General features: G+C 39.4%; 1 protein-coding gene across 4 annotated transcripts in view; it reads left to right on the top strand.

The window, feature by feature from the left end:
* The window catches only part of SORCS1 (sortilin related VPS10 domain containing receptor 1), a 578,046-nt gene that overhangs the window by 357,571 nt on the left and 200,295 nt on the right, over nt 1-20,180 (top strand). For all 4 annotated transcript variants that reach the window (XM_070780803.1, XM_070780802.1, XM_070780801.1 and 1 more), the window contains exon 4: nt 18,815-18,973. In XM_070780803.1, coding sequence (XP_070636904.1) covers nt 18,815-18,973 — 159 coding nt within the window. The remainder of the gene's footprint in view (nt 1-18,814; nt 18,974-20,180) is intronic.

Raw genomic sequence — 20,180 nt, 5'->3', positions numbered from 1 at the left:
TTATAGGTATTAGGAATTTGATTTACTAAAATTTGGTTTGTCTACCTCATTAGAATGTATCTTTCACCCCAAAATAGTTGCATGTTGTGTGAACTGAAAGAGATACTAGAAACTAACTTTATCTTCCAACTCAGCATTTTAAGATAATGACACCTGGGCTCAGAGAGGTTTAGGTGACTTTTTAATGTCCCAGAACCAGCCAGTGGCAGGAGTGGGCCACACTTCCCATTTCACTGTACACTTCCTTCCCCCTTGACCATCAAGTAGTTCAACCATTTACAGGCTATTCCCTTTTGGAACACTGGACTCCTCTAACTTGAATACATGGACCAAGCATCTTGTTCCCCATAAACACCAAGGATAACAAAAAGGACCATCATTCAGAATAGATTTGGTTTTGGCCATCTTTCCCAACAAGAAGGATCATAAGAGCCAAAGCTTCTTTTCACACTGGGAACAGGACAGCATCGCCTCATCTGTTCCTTAGTATCCCCATCCTTATTCTTTTGTATCTTGAGATTCATTTAAAGCCACAGAAAGCCCAGAGCCAGTTATAAGAGTGAACTAACAACTTTCCCATGTCTTCTGTGAGCCAGCATGAAGACAATCAATTGGTAGTTCCTAAAGTCTGTTTCTCAGGGGCCTAGTTCTCTAGGAGCTCTGTGAACAAAAACAGATTTTGTCCCCAAATACATTCAGCAGATGTTAAAAAAGTATCTCCCTTTTTGCTTCCAAATGTGCTTTTCAGACACTTTAGTGAGTCAAATAAACCTTATTTTTTTTATTCGACTTCCTCAAATTTACATGAATATTAAATCTTTATGATATTGTAACTATGAATTTTGCTTAGAAAATGCTGAGCTCTGTGCTTCGGTTTCGTGTGATTGGAGTAGACATTCTGTGAAATGGACATTTTCGGCTGCATTTCATAGCCATGGAGATAAAGAATCAGATAGTAAGTGATTTGTCAATGTCTCATCAGTAGTAGAATTAAGAATCAAAGTCAAGTCTGTGTTCATAGCCCCTGCAGAAGTCTCAGTTCCAACACCTGTTGGCTTGAACAGGTAACTGAGATGTGACTAGGGATTCTCTGGACACAGGATTTTTATTTCAAAGAAAAAAAAAATGAGATAGCATATGAATTGAGGAAATGAGGAATATCCCCAGTGCCTAATGTAATCTGTGTCTCTCAATCTGTTGTTGATGTCCCATTTTTAATTGCAACAAGAACATAGTACTTTTCTCTTTTATTTAAGCTCTGAATTTACACTGTTTTGTTTCTCTCTCTCTCTCTCTCTCTTATTAATGACAGAAACCAATAGATCCAGGTTTTAGTACTGAAAAGGCAACAGAGGATAATGTGGAGTGCAGTAAACCAGAGAACGTATGACCTCTCTCTATAGGAGTCAGCAGCTCTAAAGCTTTTGTCGATTCTGACCTTATGGGAATATGGTCCCAGTCATTCTGGACATTGCTGGAAAATCGGCTGATCAACAGTTCTCTTTGAGTTAGCATTATTTACATCAAAAAGAACTTGGGGGCTGGTCGGAGTCACCCTATAGACCATGAGTTTTAGCCTCTGATTTTCACTGTGCTACTTGCCAAGAGGGAGTAGGGGGTGGGGAAGGCTCTCACTGAAATGATTCTTTGTAGCTTTATGGTGTTCTTTGTGACAATTCCACCTTGTGTGGCTTGAGGAATTTGTTGAACACTGAAAAGGTACTGTGCTCATTTACATTGGCAAGTGTTAAACTGGGGAGACATATGTTTTCTTTATTCTCCCCTCCTGTTAAATCCTTGAAGAGCTTCGGTTGTGAGACTTGGCTTTCTTTTTCAAGGGGCATGTTTCTGAATCTTTTTTTTTCTTTTTTCCTGAATCTCCAACACTTTCACATTTGGCTGGAAATAGCTATAAATATGATTGGCATTCTGGTATATTGGAATCATTGTGGTAATGCTGAATCACCCAACTCTGAGGATAGCTTTATTTGGTCTAAGATCATTTGTGTGTGTTCTTGATACTTCTCTTAGCTGAACCAATAGAACAACCTTTTAAGTGAGTGTCTTGCCTCCAAATTCTTTTCTCTTTAATCCAACCTCTATATTACCTCCACAGTGGTCATTCTGCATGACCTACAATGGAGTCTTTTTTTCCTACTTTAAAACCTTGAATTTGTGTGTATGGCTCAGAATAAATAGACTCTCTTGCTATTTAAGTCAAAACCCCTTTAAGTGGCTAGTAAAGCTCTTTTGACTGTAGATTGCTTTTAGGTTGTAGCGCACCAGTGCTGCAATGGGAAGTTGCAAAAGAATTTCAAAGAATCTGCCTGCAATGCAGTAGACTTGAGTCCCATCACTGGGCTGGAAAGATCCCCTAAAGAAGAAAATGACTACCCACTTTGGTATTCTTGCCTGGAGAATTCCATGACAGAAGAGCCTACATTGTGACCCCATGGCTACAGTCCATGGGGTCACAAATAGTTGGACACAACTGACCGACCTCAGACCATGTTACCTAACTTCTGCCATGCTGAGGAACTTGCCATTACCTGAGCATACTGTGTGCGCTCACACTTCTCTGATCTTGTTTAGGTTGATTCCTCTGCCATGAGATCCTTCCCACCCCTTCTGTCAAGTACCTGTACATCCTTCAAAATCCACTATAGCATCAAATGCCCTATGGCTCCTTCCCTCATTCCAACACCCGGAAAAGAAGTGCGTCTTTGTTTTCTCACAAGGTTTTGTATGTGTTAGTACCTGTATGACTGCACTTTTCCTGCTGAGTTTTATCTGTTTCTGTGGCAGAGCCAGTTGTAAAGGATTCACACTGCAGTAAGGCATTTAGTGTCTCATTTGTAATTTAGTCCCCAGTCTTAAAAACAGTAGTTATCACTTGGTACCTAAAACTTACTTAAATAAATTAGAAGGCTGGGAGAGAAGAAAGAAATGGGGATAAAGTAAAAAATTTTTTCGCAACGAATTGTTTTTCTATCCACTCTTGAAATACCTGAAGCCTGAATTTAAGAATTTTAATTGTTGAGGTCATTTCTGTATTTTTGGTAAAATATCCTGTAGATAAGACAGGCTTTATAATGTTCTGTTTAGTGCCTTGATTATGAATTGACTATAAATTGTATTGAAGAAGGAAAATACAGTTTAGTTGACATTTTCTCTTGTGTTTTAGACAAATTTACACATGTTGGTTAATAACCAGTCCAAGCTCATGCTCATTGGTTAGAAGACCTGCTTATTTTGTGGGCTTATGTTTAGAAGGCAGACCTGGGGACCAGGTTCTTGGGTGTGAGCCATGCAAATGCCAGAAATGCTCTGAAATTGTCTTGAAGAAATTATCACGTCCTTCCCTGCCTAATTTCACTCCCTTGAGGTTTGCTTCAATTTCCGGTTGGAATATCTTAATTAACATTTGTAAAGCACTGTGTACTGCTTCAGTGAAAATGTCATGTATGTATAAAATCTTAAATAGTAACTTAACAAATCTGTGGAATTTTTGTATATGTAGTGAAATCTTTTTTAACATCTTACAATTTATGATAAATGGATGACAGGGAAAGTTTACCTGTGAATTGATGATTTAGTCAAAATGGAGAAATCATGTTTTTCTGGGGCTGCTTCATTCAGGGAACACAATTACTGAGGTGCCATGCAGTTCAGTTTTTAATCTCATAAATGTCTTCAAACTTGAAATGCTCACCTGGGTCCCCTATGTGTGTGGATGTATAATATGTGCAGATGATGCTTTATTACTTTTTTCGAGAAACTTAGATGAAGATTGAAAATGTGCATAAATAGACTGTTAAAAATAAACTATGAAGTAGGAATGGCATTCTAATATAAATCAGTTAGAAAAGGAGAAACAATTATGATTTAAAATGGGGAAAAATATGAACTTGGCAATCTACCAGATGAAGATATTCAAATGACTAAAAACACATGACAAAAGGAAGGAAATGAGAAAAAACAAATTCATTATCATTAGTAATCTGTCTTGACACAACATGCACCATTTCCAAAGTTAGCTTAGAGAGCATTATAAAAAGAAAGCAAGAATAAAAAAAGGTATTGGTGATAGGTACTTCCCATGTCCCTGATGAGGGAACCATGAACTAGCATTCTCTTTATCTGAAAGACATTTGGTAATATCTATCAAGAGGGGTAACAAAATTCCTATTCTTTGATCCATAAATTCAGCTGTACTCTGAGGAAATTGTTGTTGTTGTTCAGTCACTCAGTCATGTCTGACTCTTTGCGACACCATAGACTACAGCATGCCAGGCCTCCCTGTTCTTCACTATCTCTTGGAGTTTGTTCAAACTCATGTCCATTGAGTCGGTGATGCCATCTAACCATCTCATCCTCTGTCGTCCCCTTCTCCTCCTGCCTTCAATCTTTCCCAGCGTCAGGGTCTTTTCCATTGAGTTAGCTCTTTGCACCAGGTGGCCAAAGTATTGGAGTTTCAGCTTCAACAACAGTCCTTTGAAGAAATAATAGTTGATGTACAGAAGTATTGGTGTATTCTTTATCATCTGATGGCTCAGACAGTAAAGAATCTGTCAGCAGTGTAGGAGATTCAGGTTCAATCCCTGGGTTGAGAAGATCCCCAGCAGAAGAGAATGGATACCCACTCCAGTATTCTTGCCTGGAGAATCCCATGGACAGAGGAGCCTGGCAAGCTACAGTCCACGAGGTTGCAAAGAATCAGACATGACTAAATGAATAAGACTTCACTTCACAGAAGTATTAATTTACATTAGGTCATAACATTATCATAGTGAAATTTAAGAGCCTTCTAATAAGGGATTAATTGTATAGTAGTATATCTATACAATCAAAGTCTGTGTAGCCAATAAAAAATGATAATACTGAAGAATATTCAATAGCCTGGAAAAATGTTTGTAATGTAGTTTTAAAGTGGCTAAAGCAGGTTAAAAAGCAGAAAGTATCACTTGGTACTCTCTCTTGCTATGTAAATCAATTGCTCCCTTTTTTCCTCCTCCACCGTGTGTGTGTGTGTGTGTGTGTGTGTGTGTGTGTGTCTGTCTGTCTGTCTTTCTCTGTCTCCTCTCCTATTTATGTATGTTTATATCTATGTATTCGTAGAAGCAAAGATTGAAAGTCGCTCAGTCATGTCCACTTCTTTGTGACCCCATGGACTATACAGTCCATGGAATTCTCAAGTGGCCAGAAAACTCGAGTGGCCTTTTCCTTCTCCAAGGGATCTTCCCAACCCAGGGATCGAACCCAGGTCTCCCACATTGCAGGTGGATTCTTTACCAGCTGAGCCACAAGGGAAGCTCCTACATACATAAAAGATGTTTTAGGAAGAACATACATAAAAGATATTTGCAAAGATTTTATGAAGGCAAAATTTTTGTTCTTTTGAACTCTTTTTTGGGGAACCCTTTTATTCCTTTTGAATCAGTGGACTGAAAAATACCACTGAAGTCAAGAGGGCTGGTTTTGTGGGTATTTTCTTAAAGTGTGGATTCCCCATTGGTAGTAACATGGAGCAGATGAGTGTTTTATAGGGCTGGAGAAGTAGCAGTAAGAATTGAGCTACGCAGCAGGATGCATATAAAATAAAAAATATATAATAAAAATTGTAGACAGTTTTATACCAGCCTGTGTATGATGAAAATTGAACTTGGTGTATGTTTCTGGGACATATTTACCATTCAGCCATTCACCTTCAGACCCAAATGGTCTTTTGTTGTTTTTCTTGGTCCAAGGCTACCTAAAAAGTCACTGAGTTTATTTTAAGACCTAAGAGAACAATAAATATTCTGTTTTCAACTGCTAGATTGTGTCATAATTGGTATCAGTGCTTTTGTTGTGACTATAAAAGGACAAGAGTTGTTTTTGCTCTTAAGAAACCCATTTTTTTTTTTTTTTTTATATATAGCTTGAGATCCTTAATTAAATGACAGGGTTGTAATGCCAAGGTAAGGGCTGTTATATTGAAGAGTTATATATGTACATTTTAATGAATAGATCTATTCTTCTATAATTTAATCTGGGTAATTTATATACCCTGAAAATCCACAGACTGGAGTTTCTTGACCTTGGGTTTCTTGATGTCTCTGAGACTAATGATAAATTCATTTAGACTTCAATAAATATGCACCTTGAATTGATACCAGATTGGGAATCTATAGCCTTCAAAAATTTAAGGTAATAGCTATTTCACAGTCAAAATCCAATGAAAAGTCTGAAAATCTCAAAATTATCTGTATTCCAGATGTATTATGATTATGTGAAGACTTTTTGCGACCTGATGAACTGCAGGGTTCCCTATCCTTCACTCTCTCCCGGAGTTTATTCAAACTCATGTCCACTGAGTCACTGATAACATCCAGCCATCTCTTCCTCTGCTGCCCCCCTTCTCCTCTTGCCCTCAATCTTCCCAGCATCAGAATCTTTTCAAATTAGTTGACTGTTTGCATCAAGTGTCCAAAGTATTGGAGCTTCAGGTCCAGCGTCATTCCTTCCAATGAATATTCAGGGTTGATTTCCTTTAGGATTGACTAGTTTTATCTCCTTCCTGTCCAAGGGACTCTAAAGAGTCTTCTCCAGCACCACAATTGAAAAGCATCAGTTCTTTAGCCCTCAGCCTTCTTTATGATCCAACTCTCACATCCATACATGGCCACCATCAATTCTTGCCATCCTGTGTGTGCGTATGCCTTTTCCATCTTGAGAGGTAGAGTTAATTTTTTTCTTCCCTTTAAATCTAACTCAGAATTAGTGATGTGTTTTATCAATAGAATGGGGCAAAATGGATACGTAGAACTTCTGAGGGTAGGTCATAAGAAGCCTTGCAACTTCCACTGGAGTTTCCTGAAACACTCACTCTTGGGACCCTCATACTGAAAGAAGCCAGCCACCAATTATGAAGCCCAACAACCATGAAAGTATAGTATTCTGTGAAGTTCAAGCCACATGGAAAGGGCCTGGAGGATGGGATTCAACAGAGAGAGAAAGAGAGAGGCTAAGATACAACCCTGAGTGAAAAAACCATTTAGAAAGTGGAACCTCCAGTTCCAGCCACCACAGTTGACATCAAGTGGATGTGAGACTCACTACCCAGCTGAGCATTTACAGAATCCTTGACCCATAAAACCTAGAAAAAAACAGATGGTTGTCTTAAGCCCTTTTCTGATATAGTATGTTGCACAGCAGTCAATAAGTGAACAGAGGTCGTTTTCTCTATCATGATGAGTTCTACTGGTTCTGAGTTACATGTTTTGAAATGGAATTAACCCAAGGTATAGAACTGCCATGCAATCATGGGGAAAAAAAAAAAAAAACAACCTAAAACATTGCATTATTATATATTGTTTGCTCTAAAGGAAGGGAAAGAAGAAAAGAGAAGCAGCGGCAGCAGAATGTAATTATGCTCTGGGGCAGCTTGATGAAGCATATTCACCCTGTTCTGCCTCTCAGAAACAACTTGATCAGTGTCTATCATTACATAATTAAGGAACTAAAAAAAAATCACATGAAATAGATTTCCTTGTTAACTTCTGGATGATGCCCTCCAGCAGGGTCTTCCTGAGAGCTCTGCAGAAGAGCCAGGAGGCAATTCACACTCCACCAATTTGCAAATCCCATTGAAGAGAAACCCCTGGTGGTCGCCACTGTCTTCTCAGAAAAGCTTTCATAGCCAAATACATTAGAAAGGTCTCATGTGTCTGACTTTTCATTATAGGGGACTGCAATGCAAAAGTAGGAAGTCAAGAAACACCTGGAGTAACAGGCAAATTTGGCCTTGAAGTACAGAATGAAGCAGGGCAAAGGCTAATAGAGTTTTGCCAAGAGAAGTCACTGGTCATAGCAAACATCCTCTTCCAACAACACAAAAGAAGACTCTACACATGGACATCGCCAGATAGTCGACAGTGAAATCAGATTGATTATATTCTTTGCAGCCAAAGATGGAGAAGCTCTATACAGTCAGCGAAAACAAGACCGGGAACTGACTGTGGCTCAGATCATGAACTCCTTATTGCCAAATTCAGACTTAAATTGAAGAAAGTGGAGAAAACCACTAGGCCATTCAGGTATGACCTAAATCAAATCCCTTATGGCTATACAGTGGATGTGAGAAATAGATATAAGGGACTAGATCTGATAGACAGAGTGACTGATGACCTATGGGTGGAGGTTCATGACATTGTACAGCAAACAGGAATCAAGACGATCCCCAAGAAAAAGAAATGCAAAAAAATAAAATGGATGGCCTTACAAATTGCTGTGAAAGGAAGGGAAGTGAAAAGCAAAGGAGAAAAGGAAAAGTATACTCATTTGAATGCAAAGTTCCAAAGAATAGCAAGGAGAGATAAGAAAGCCTTCCTCAAGGATCAGTGCAAAGAAATAGAGGAAAAGAATAGAATGGGAAAGACTAGAGATCTCTTCAAGAAAATTAGAGATACCAAGGGAACATTTCATGCAAAGATGGGCTTGATGAAGGACAGAAATGGTATGGACCTAACAGAAGCAGACGATATTAAGAAGAGGTGGCAAGAATTCACAGAACAACTGTACAAAAAAGATCTTCATGACCCAGATAATAACGATGATGTGATCACTCACACTCACCTAGAGCCAGACATCCCAGAATGTGAAGTCAAGTGGGCCTTAGGAAGCATCACTACGAACAAAGCTAGGGGAGGTGATGGAATTCCAGTTGAGCTATTTCATATCCTGAAAGATGATGCTGTGAAAGGGCTGCACTCAATATGCCAGCAAATTTGGAAAGCTCAGCAGTGGCCACAGGACTGGAAAAGGTCAGTTTTCATTCCAATCCCAAAGAAAGGCAATGCTAAAGAATGCTCAAACTACTGCACAATTGCACTCATCTCACATGCTAGTAAAGTAATGCTCAAATTCTTCAAGCCAGGCTTCAGCAATACGTGAACCGTGAACTTCCAGATGTTTAAGCTGGTTTTAGAAAAGGCAGAGGAACCAGAGATCAAATTGCCAACATCCGCTGGATCATCAAAAAAGCAAGAGAGTTCCAGAAAAACATCTATTTCTGCTTTATTGATTATGCCAAAGCCTTTGACTGTGTAGATCATGATAGACTGTGGAAAATTCTGAAAGAGATGGGAATCCCAGACCACCTGACCTGCCTCTTGAGAAACTTATATGCAGGTCAAGAAGCAACAGTTAGAGCTGGAGATGGAACAACAGACTGGTTCCAAATAGGAAAAGGAGTATGTCAAGGCTGTGTACTGTCACCCTGCTTATTTAACTTATATGCAGAGTACATCATGAGAAACGCTGGGCTGGAAGAAGCACAAGCTGGAATATAAATTGCCAGGAGAAATATCAATAACCTCAGATATGCAGATGACATCACCCTTCTGGCAGAAAATGAAGAGGAACTAAAGAGCCTCTTGATGAAAGTGAAAGAGGAGAGTGAAAAAGTTGGCTTAAAGCTCAACATTCAGAAAATGAAGATCATGGCATCTGGTCCCATCACTTCATGGGAAATAGATGGGGAAACATTGGAAACAGTGGCTGACTTTATTTTTCTGGGCTCCAAAATCACTGCAGATGGTGATTGCAGGCATGAAATTAAAAGACGCTTACTCCTTAGAAGGAAAGTTATAACCAGCCTAGACAACTTATTGAAAAGCAGAGGTTATTTGTTCAACAAAGGTCCATCTAGTCAAGGCTATGGTTTTTCCAGTGGTCAGGTATGGATGTGAAAGTTGGACTGTAAAGAAAGCTGAGCACTGAAGAATTGTGGTGTTGGAGAAGACTCTTGAGAGTCCCTTAGACTTCACGGAGGTCCAACCAGTCCATCCTAAAGGAGATCAGTCCTGGGTGTTCATTGGTAGGACTGATGTTGAAGCTGAAACTCCAATACTTTGGACACCTGATGCGAAGAGCTGACTGATTTGAAATAGACCCTGATTCTGGGAAAGATTGAGGGCAGTAAGAGAAGGTGATGACAAAGGATGAGATAGTTGGATGGCATCACCGACTCAATGGACATGGGTTTGGGTGAACTCTGGGAGTTGGTGATGGACAAGGAAGCCTGGCATGCTGTGGTTCATAGGGTGCAAAGAGTTGGACACGACTGAACGACTGAACTGAACTGAACTGAACATGTGTCTGAGACTTCATTAATCTTCCCCAATACACCCTGGTATATTTGTCTGCTTACCATGAAACATTAACACAAGTAAATAACATTAACCATACCCCTGAGGATGATGACCCTTGATGTGCAAAGGATGAAGAATCTGTTCACTGATTTTCAGAGTGGATTCATTCCTATTGGCTCTTCCTCTCATTCTCCTGATTTTCAACTTGACATTTATTCAAACTCTAAAATCAAATGCAGTTTAAGAGATTTTACCCCAAATGGTGTGTCTCTCACCTAAATCAATGTTAAAATATACTGATAGCTTCTCTTCTTGCTCTTTCTCTCCATCTCCTTCTCCTTTATCATTTCTAGTGGAATAAAAAGATTTCTTATCATTAAATGAACATCATTTCTTGTAAAGTTTCCCATGAGCAAAGAAGATGAATGTCCATTTCTCCCAGCATCACGGCTCCCTCTGATAGCAGCTAACATTTTAAAATGATGTGACCTTTTGCCATTCATAGATCTTTGGGGATTTAAGAGAGAAGTTACTCTGGGACTTGTAATGACCATGGAAGTGTATTCTGATTGAGTTTGAGCTGAGGCTATGGATAATGCTGCGGTTTTTTAAGTTGACGCAAATATTCTCAAGGTATTTAATCAGTCTCCATAGTGACTGCAAAAATAAAAATGTCTCTCAAATTTTTACATCATTCTTTTCCTTTAAAATACCTTTAAAAAAAGTAGATGACACAATACTTAGCATCAGTGAATAGTTCTCATGCTCTACTATACCCTTAGCATGATAATAGCAATTTCTCCCTCCAGCAAAGGTAGTTTATTTTTAAAATGCCAATTAGACTTAGGGTCTGTTTGTGAAGAAAATTACATTACATTGTAATGGTTTTTATTGGCTTTTAGCGTAAACTTTTTTGAGAACAAGCTGTACTGTCATTTGATCAGGGCTTTTTTGAGCATTTCTATAATTTATTTTTTCACCCATTATTCTAATAAAGCATAAATCCATTTCTATGGAGGAGTGATGCTGAAGAATAAAGGAGGCCAGCACCATTGTAAAATATCTGAGTGCGAGCCAGGACTGGGCATTTTGCTTCAGTAGATTTATATTTAAAGCCCCTCCCCAAATTTTCTATATTTTTTCAAGAATATCTTACCAATCATCTTGTTATTGAAACTCCAGTATTTAAGTCCTGGTCCCTTATTGTCCCATCCTTCTTCCCATCTACACAATATTGTCATGAGATATTTGTAATACAAGGTTTTTTTCTTTCTTTTTTGAACTTGACCATTTTATTTTATCTGAACATTCAGTACTAAATGTGACATTCTTTGTGAAGTACTAATGGTAACATTGGTGCAAAACTCAACTTTGCTTTCACACAGATGGGCTTATTTGACCCCATAAACAGTTTTACCACTGATTAGCTGTGTGCCCTTGCACAAATCACCTCATTCCTCAAAGCCTCCTTTCCTCATCTGTCACATGCACATAATATCTGTCTGAAGTATTTTAACAGTCTAATGAGGTACTGGTACTGTGTTTTAAAAGTTTAGTGGAGGGTGTGGTACATAGCACATGTTCAGTGAATGTAAACTTGTGTGTAGTATCCCTACCCTCAATGCTGAAATGGAGGCTCAGAATGAGATTGAATAGTGAGCTCTTAAAAATGGCTTAACCAATATGGCAGAAATGAAACTCAAATCTGCCTTTGCGGTTAGGGGTCATGAGACATTGTGATTATTGGTTTGTCACATTATGGTTTGTTTTTTCTTCTTCTCATGGCATGAATGGGATTCACTGAACTCACCTTCTTTCTCTTTTCTGAGGAAGTGCACACATCCACAGCAACATTGACAAGGGGCATGTTTAGGATTTGGTCGTGGCGCTTCTTGTGGAAAACAAGCGTGTGGTTCAGGCTCCCCACCTTCAGGCCTGCATACCAGCCTTCCTCTGTGCATGCAGAGGGGCATAGCAGTGGGAGCATAGTCTCACAGTGAAATGGTGTATTTTAGTTTGAGATTGTCTGAGTTAGCTCAGAAGAGAGGGTTGTTGTCTGTAGTCCCAAGAGAATCAGAAGCAGTCTTCTATAAACTTTCTTTCTTGAATTGTCTTCCAAGAAGTATAACACATATTTTATTACTGGTGAATCTTACTCTTCTGTGTACCTCATGGGGTTTGGCAAAATGAGTGCTGAATGAATTATTGCTATCATTACATAATAAGTAGTAGGTCTTCGATTAAGAGAAGTATGAAGGGCTGAACTTGTTGGATACACTTCTTGAAAACCCCCTTTATCCCCCCTGAGACATCAAAGTCTTTATTAAAGTAAAAAGACTTCATTAAAGAAAAAAATAGCTTAAAAGTAAACTTAAAGAATACAATGAAAAAGTTTCTCTGCAATTTCATTGAATCCATACTGCAGGTCACAGGAAGCTGATCTATTGCTCAAGTGGTCTCTTGGCCTTTTAGTATTGGATGACTCTCCCTTGTGTTAATGAACATGGGTGGGTTAAGGAACGTGAGCTGAGCTTTGCTGAGTTCATGGGAGAGGGTGAGAGTGGGACTCATATCGAGTATTTGCTTGCTGGGTCCATCTTTCTACAGACTCACTTCTGACAGTGTTTACTTGATTAAACCTTTTTCTTTTTCATCACTTTCCTCTCCTTTTCTCACTATTGTGTATGCTCCTGTCATTTATGTTTCACGAGTCATGTTGGAAGCCTGTATGACTTTCTTTAATACCGTCCTCTAAACAGCTGCCAGTTGCTAAGCACTTGTTGCTCTCACCCTCAACTCATCCATCCACATTGGCCAACCTATTATTCACTTGCTCTGATTACATTTCACTTAATTTGTTTTTTAAACTGGAGCCAGAGGTTTGCAAATAGCCTCTTACACTATTTTATAGATTTTTGTTTGAATAGAGTGGCTAGATAACTAGAGTGCCCAATCACTGCCATTGCTATTATTCTTGGTCATTGTCATTATCACTATGGAAATTATTTATTGTGCACCTGTGACATGGGCATCTGGATCTGAGTAAGCCTTGGCCAAAGAAACAGATGACACCGGTGCACTCCCTCTTCTTGGTTCTACTATGAACAGCAAGGGAGTGACAAACAAGCAAATGAATAGTGAACAGCATATAAAATAAATACTCTTTGCTTAAGGACCAAGGAAATGGTGGGGAAACATACATGCCTAGTGGTTGTGAGTATCTGTTAGGCACTCAGTCATGGCTGACTCTTCGACCCCATGGACTGTAGCCCGTGGAATCCTCCAGGCAAGAATATGGGAGTGAGTAGCCATTTCCTTCTCCAGCTGCCTCTTATTAACTCCATGCTGCCTTAACAGGTATATGATGCAAATCTAAGAACAACATACACCTAGGAAAAGAATCGGGTGAGCAAAATAGGAGGACGTTCCTTAGGAATGTCCTGAGTAGACGCCTGGAAGGATCAGAAAGCTGCGAGGCAACCTTTTGTAGAAGTACATCATGTAGCCATAAGTTGAATCTGGAGCAAGTCACAGAGACATTTAGTTTTTGATGACACTGAGCTTTCAGGGGGACTAATATCAAAAAAAGAGAGAAGTGACATATTTGAAATCTATAACTTGCATTTCATGTTCATTTGTCACCTCTGGGAAAAGCACACACAGTCTCTTCTTTCCCCCTGAAGTGGCTGATGAATGATTGCTTAGCGTTGGGTGGTGTAAGCCCTTGTCGCCATTATTGACTTGCTGTAGAAAGTAGTTCGTCTATAGTTGTAATGCATGCAGTGCGCCCTCCAAGGCATGAGTGAACTGGTTCTAATCACTAATGGGCTGATCTGAACAGACTAATTACTTTCCTATTAAAGACAGACTCTTCCTGATGTCTCTACCCTCTTTGCTTCCAAGTAGAAAGCAGGGACTTGTTTAAGAGACTCAAACTCTCAATGGCACAGGGATCCAAGGACACAGAGGACTCATTCATTGTTCATTTACAAAGATGTATGGACCTACTATGGATCAAGCTTTATGCTAAGCAAATAAGTCCTCCTTTTAGAGAGCTCACTTCAGGAATCCTGTTGACTTTGGAGTCATGCCTTTTATAGAGGTCTTTTAGAGTTCTATCACTCAGATCATATCACTCTACATATCATATGTAGAGGATTAAACATAGCAAAACATTATTATTCAAACTAATAGGAAGAGCCAAAGGAAGGTAAAGAACCAATGTAAACTGACAAAAACAGGGATCACTGACCACATTTAAGGAATATAATTGATTATTTTTTGAAGAATAGTCACTAATTTGAAGTTACTATTTTGATAATATTTCCTAGTAGAATACCTTCTTGAGAAGATAGGACTTTATCTGTAAATGGCATCATTTACATCTAACGATTGGATCACACTTATTACTTACACTGTATCCTTTTTTCTCAAATGGGTTAGACATTTTCTATTTAGATCTTACTTAAATTCTTTGTTTGCTTATTAACATATTTAATTTTCATAACCTACAAAATGACAGAACAAACCTGAACTCGTTGGAAATATAATTACTGAAGGATCCTAATTTGAAGACTGAAATAATAAGATTCCACTAATCCTGTTAATGAAAAAGTTGGCTTAAAACTCAACATTCAGAAAACTAAGATCATGGCATCCAGTCCCATCACTTCATGGCAAGTAGATGGGGAAACAATGGAAACAATGACAGACTTTATTTTTTTAGGCTCCCAAATCACTGTAGACGGTGACTGCAGCCATGAAATTAAAAGACGCTTGCTCCTTGGCAGAAAAGACATGACCAATCTAGACAGCATATTAAAAGCAGAGACATTACTTTGCCAACAAAGGTCCGTCTAGTCAAAGCTATGGTTTTTCCAATAGTCATGTATGGATGTGAGAGTTGGACTATAAAGAAAGCTGAGCGGCAAAGAATTGATGCTTTTGAACTGTGGCGTTGGAGAAGACTTGAGAGTCCCTTGGACTGCAAGGAGATCCAACCAGTCCATCCTAAAGGAAATCAGTCCTGAATATTCATTGGAAGCACTCAAGCTGAAACTCCAATACTTTGGCCACCTGATGCAAAGAACTGACTCATTGAAAAAGATCCTGATTCTGGGAAAGATTGAAGGTGGGAGGAGAAGGGGAAGCAGAGGATGAGATGGTTGGATGGCATCACCAACGTGATGGACATGAGTTTGAGTAGGCTCCGGGAGTTGGTGATGGACAGGGAGGCCTGGCGTGCTGCAGTGCATGGGGTCAGAAAGAGTCAGACACAACTGAGTGACTGAACTGAACTGAACTGAATCCAGTTAATAATTCATCAGGTGCTTTCTATGGTTCAACCACTGAGTCAGTTGTAACCTAATTGTGTTGAAGGTTGTGATTAACTAATTGAAATACATTGTATACAGTGGTGTGTATTAATTAACGTGTATATGCATTTGTAATTTTATTGTTCAGGTAGAAATGAATATAGGTAATAATACTAAATGAAAAAAAGGAAAACAATGAAAAATTCAATCCATGATATGATATGTAGCTGTGGATATAGAAGTAGTAGAAGGGGGCACAAACATAATTTAACTTGTTGAAGGGATAGGGTCAATGCATTTTTTTACTTATTTTGAATTCTACTGGCAGTCTTACAAAATTGTTTTTGCAATAAAAATGACTAAATAAAAATGGATCTAGACTGACCTGTTTGTTTTGAGTAAATTGAAGCAGAGATATGAAAGAGGAACCATTGGAAAGTTTGTGTAGTGCAGATACATCTAAAATTCTTATAGAGGGGTCTCCTGACATCTTCTATAATATCTGAAGTGTCAAGTTCCCAAACAGAGGGTTTTATGTAAGAATGTATAGAAATTATGAGATTTTGACCTACGTATTTTTCACACCCAGAAGAAAAACACGGAAGCCAGCAGTTTTATTTAATATTAAATATCCATATGTTTGAAAATATTTGCATCATTTTACCTCTCCCATCCCAAGTTACTTGGATACAGAATATCTCATACAGATGACTCAGAGCATAAATGAGTATCAAAATATTCTAAATAAATGATAAATAAAAAGCAACTTGATATCAGTATATTCTGTAGGCCCAGGGTTTTTATTTTGATGAAGTAGTCTGCCAAGAGAAGCAGGTGGTGGGATCCACACTCGTGGGAAGAGAGTAAAACATATTCTGCTTTACAGAGAAATAGAAAATCAGAGGGGGAAAATCACCTTGCCTGAGACAATAGATGTTCTATAAAATTGAACCTCTTCATATTATCATGGAAATTACTTGCTGGCAGTAGTGCAAAAGACTGTTATATATTATTGTTAATTGTGGTTGGAGACACAAAGCAATATGATCATTTGATGACTTATTTGTTATTTAGAAAATGACAGCTTTTATGTGTCAGTAAATAGGAAATCACCTGGAAATATTCTTGTGAATTTAGGAACCATCTGATCCTCCTTGCTTAATGCATACAATAGACTTTAATGATGCCACAGGAGTTTGTACTTAGCAGATTATCTGCTGGTTCCACACCAGCCATCCAAAGGGGGAACACTGTCTGCTTGGTGACTGCAAGACAGAGAAACCTATAACTTTGTCAGGATTTCTGTTCGATGGACAGTGGCTTCACTGGAACACAGGATGAGAGGCAATTAGTCTCCAGTTTTGTGTGCGCTCTCCAACTTGTCCAGACAGGGGCTGACAGCCTTGGCGTTCCGCTCATTCCACCACATCCCGTTCCCCTCTTCAAGAAGGGCAGGGAGAAAAACAGCAAGGAACCTGAAATCCATCCTTGATTACATAAACACATTCCAGCTGAGTGTGTCTGGTGTGCGGTCCTTATGTACCATTTGCCGTGACAGGACACGTCTTTGGAAGATGACACTATCTTGAGGTTTTAATATGATTGCCTCCAATGCCTGAGAAAGCCCTGTGTGTTTGCCTGACACTCAGCTCTTTTATGACAGGGCTCTAGTTTTTTCTTTCTTTCTTTTTTTTTTCTTTCTCTGTCTCTGGTTTCCCTGGAATGCAGCATCCTCAGCTGGTAATCTTTAAACCCTCGGCTGCTGAGGTTTCTCTTCATACGGCCACACATTAAGCACATCTTTCATGCCTCTCTGAACCAAACTCGGAGAGTGCCAATTAATAAGTTGATGGGGAAGAAGTCCATGGGTAGCATTAAGGCCACCTGTCTGGAGGCGTTCGGTGCGCACTTTGAGTGAAGGGCAACCTGCAGAGTCTGCAATGAGGTGCTTATCACATTCCTAGAGGCAGAAAATGAGAGAATAAAAAGAAGTTTACAGGGCAGCTCCTCATCTTGCTCCCATTGTGGATTCTTCACACTGCTGTGGCCAAGGTTAGCCCTCAAAAGGAGAAAATCCCAAGCCTCTGGAGCTGTGACTTTTTACATGGGTCTAGTGTATTCTGGTGTCAAAGGCTAAAGATGGAGAGGGCATTCAATGACTTTTTTTTTCCATGGAACTTCCATTTATATCTGTTCAAACTGCTCTGAGCATCTTTCTAAGTCTTTGTGACTACTCTGAAAACTCTTTTCATCAATCCCTTTAACTCATGTTCATTAATTTGGTAAATATCTATTGAGTATATAATATATGCTGGACCTCATTCTAGCTGCTGGGAATGTACCTGTCGGGGATAAAAACAGAGAAATGTCAAGTATCACTATTCTCATGGAGTTTATTTTCTAAAGAAAGTATATAGACAACAAATAAATACTCAGAGAAGGCATTTGAATACACAGCCTTTGACTCAAGAGTCAGAAAACCAGGCTAAAGGCAGGATGATGTGGGACATTGTTAATATGAATAGAAGTGTAAGGCGAGTGCAGAGAAAGAGAGCGAGCCGGGCAGTCAGGCAAGAAAAGGAAAATTTATTAGAGGGAAAAGAGAGGGTGACTGGCCCTTAAGGAGAACCAGCATCCTCCTTTCTGACGGAGTCCCCACCAATGAAAAATTCTCTAAAGGAATGGTCACGTAGCCAGAGGTCTGGAATCTGGTGGTCTATCAGCTTTGAGAAGATAGGCACCAGTGAGGTAACAGGATGCCATTTGGGCAATTTGGTCAGTCTCAAGGATCACTGTGATTTATTCTTTGTTTGCAAGGTCAACATAATGAGCCATCTTGTCAGTGAGAACCCATGTGGGCCCTATCAAGAAGGGCTTGTAATAAGAGAAAGATCTAATGGACTCCAATCCTATTCCTGTTGGTATTCCTTTCCACCTTTCTCACAAATACCAGTGACAAGTCTTGCTCTCTCATCCCCCCAAATGGAGACTAGACAGGGCTCGAAGGAAGGAGGGTTGAGATCAGGAGAATAATAGAAAATATTTCAGATTAAGGAAATAACATTTGGGGAGGGGGGTCAAGGAGCCCTATGGGAGGAAAGAAAACTCACTCCTCCATTTCTTCTCACCCACCACCCCCCACCCACTCCAACCTCTGCTTTCAACTTGTCCTGTCGCTTTCATTTCTTGGTGAAAACATTTTGATGACCTTGGTCCAAGGCAGGAGAGTGACCCTGACATTCAAGGTCATTGTTTGGGCAATTGTTCTTCACCTGCTCCTTTTCCCTTTCTTGTCAAAAATTTAGCTCATCTTTAAGCTTTGTAAATTTACTTTTCTCTTCTTTTCTTTCCCATAATCTGCCACAGATTATGTTGCTCACAGACCCAGAGATTGAGAGCAGTTTACTGATCAGCTCGGATGAAGGGGCAACCTATCAAAAATACCGGCTGAACTTTTACATCCAGAGCTTACTTTTCCACCCCAAACAAGAGGACTGGATTCTGGCATACAGCCAAGACCAAAAGGTGAGTGTGATCACCTTGCTCGAGACAGTGGTGCATGGTTGTCCTAGGGAACAACAACCACTTAGTCATCTCTGTATTTCTTCTCAGTGGTCAGGCTTGTTATGTGCAGGCGCTTGACCCCTATGCCAGTGGGGCAAGGAGCAGGAATGTGGATCTCAGGCTGCTTGTCTGAGCTGTGCAAATGTCTGAAACAGCATGCAAAGGAAAAGCTAGACCAGGAAGATGTTGTGGAGAAGCAGTTCTTACCTGGAAGTTTCAGTCCATCAACAGCCCCAGACCCCCATGAAATCTGAGACAGTTTTGTGCGTGTGAGATATAATCATGTTTGTAAAGGACCCCATAGGTTTTCTCAGAGCCTTAAAGGGCAGGATGGCTCTGAAAGAGTTAAGAGCAATAGCTGGCGACTTGTTAAAATAGTGACAGAAATGTACATAGATGACATTCATAATCAGGTAATCCAGGACTTTTCTTCTCTTGGTGGTTAGGCTGAAGGATAAGTCTATTTTTTAAGAAGGCATTGATCGATGTTATGCAATTGTATGTTATAAGCATGTTATGTTTATTGTATATTTATGTGTATATGCAAGTGCATGGCAATATGTATATGTATTTTATGGGATAAATACTGTAAAATATATCATGTACTCTGTACTGCAGTTGGGCTTCTTTAGTGACTCAAATGTTAGAGAATTCACCTGCAATGCAGGAGACTCATGTTCGATCCCTGAGTCAGGAAGATCACCTGGAGAAGGGATGGCTACCCACTCCAGTATTCTTGCTTGAGAATTCCATGGACAGAGAAGCCTAGCAGGCTACAGTTATAAAATACATATAGCCCCTGCTTTTAAGGAACTTACATTTTCAGGTAGACTATAAGGCTGACAAGAGCAAATACAATCAGATTAGAATTAGAAGAAACAAAATATACAGAGGCAAATGTGAGAGAAAACCTAAAAAAAAAAAAGTCAAAAAGAACATAGCTAAAATATTGGAACGCTTTTTGTGAAATGCATGGTTCAGTGAGGTCATTCTGAACATTCTCTTTAGAGGACTTGTAAGTTACAAAGGACATATATTTAAAGAAATACTGGACTTAGCTGAGTGAGGAGGGTGTTTGAGGATTTTATCCATCTGGACTGGTATAGACATGTGGGGGTTCTTCCTGACGAGAGAGGAATGATACTAGCAATTTTTCAAGGTCTCTAAG

The sequence above is a fragment of the Bos indicus genome, chromosome 26 (assembly GCF_029378745.1).
Source record: "Bos indicus isolate NIAB-ARS_2022 breed Sahiwal x Tharparkar chromosome 26, NIAB-ARS_B.indTharparkar_mat_pri_1.0, whole genome shotgun sequence".
Classification (NCBI taxonomy): Eukaryota; Metazoa; Chordata; class Mammalia; order Artiodactyla; family Bovidae; genus Bos; species Bos indicus.
This window is presented reverse-complemented; position numbering and strand designations above follow the sequence as displayed.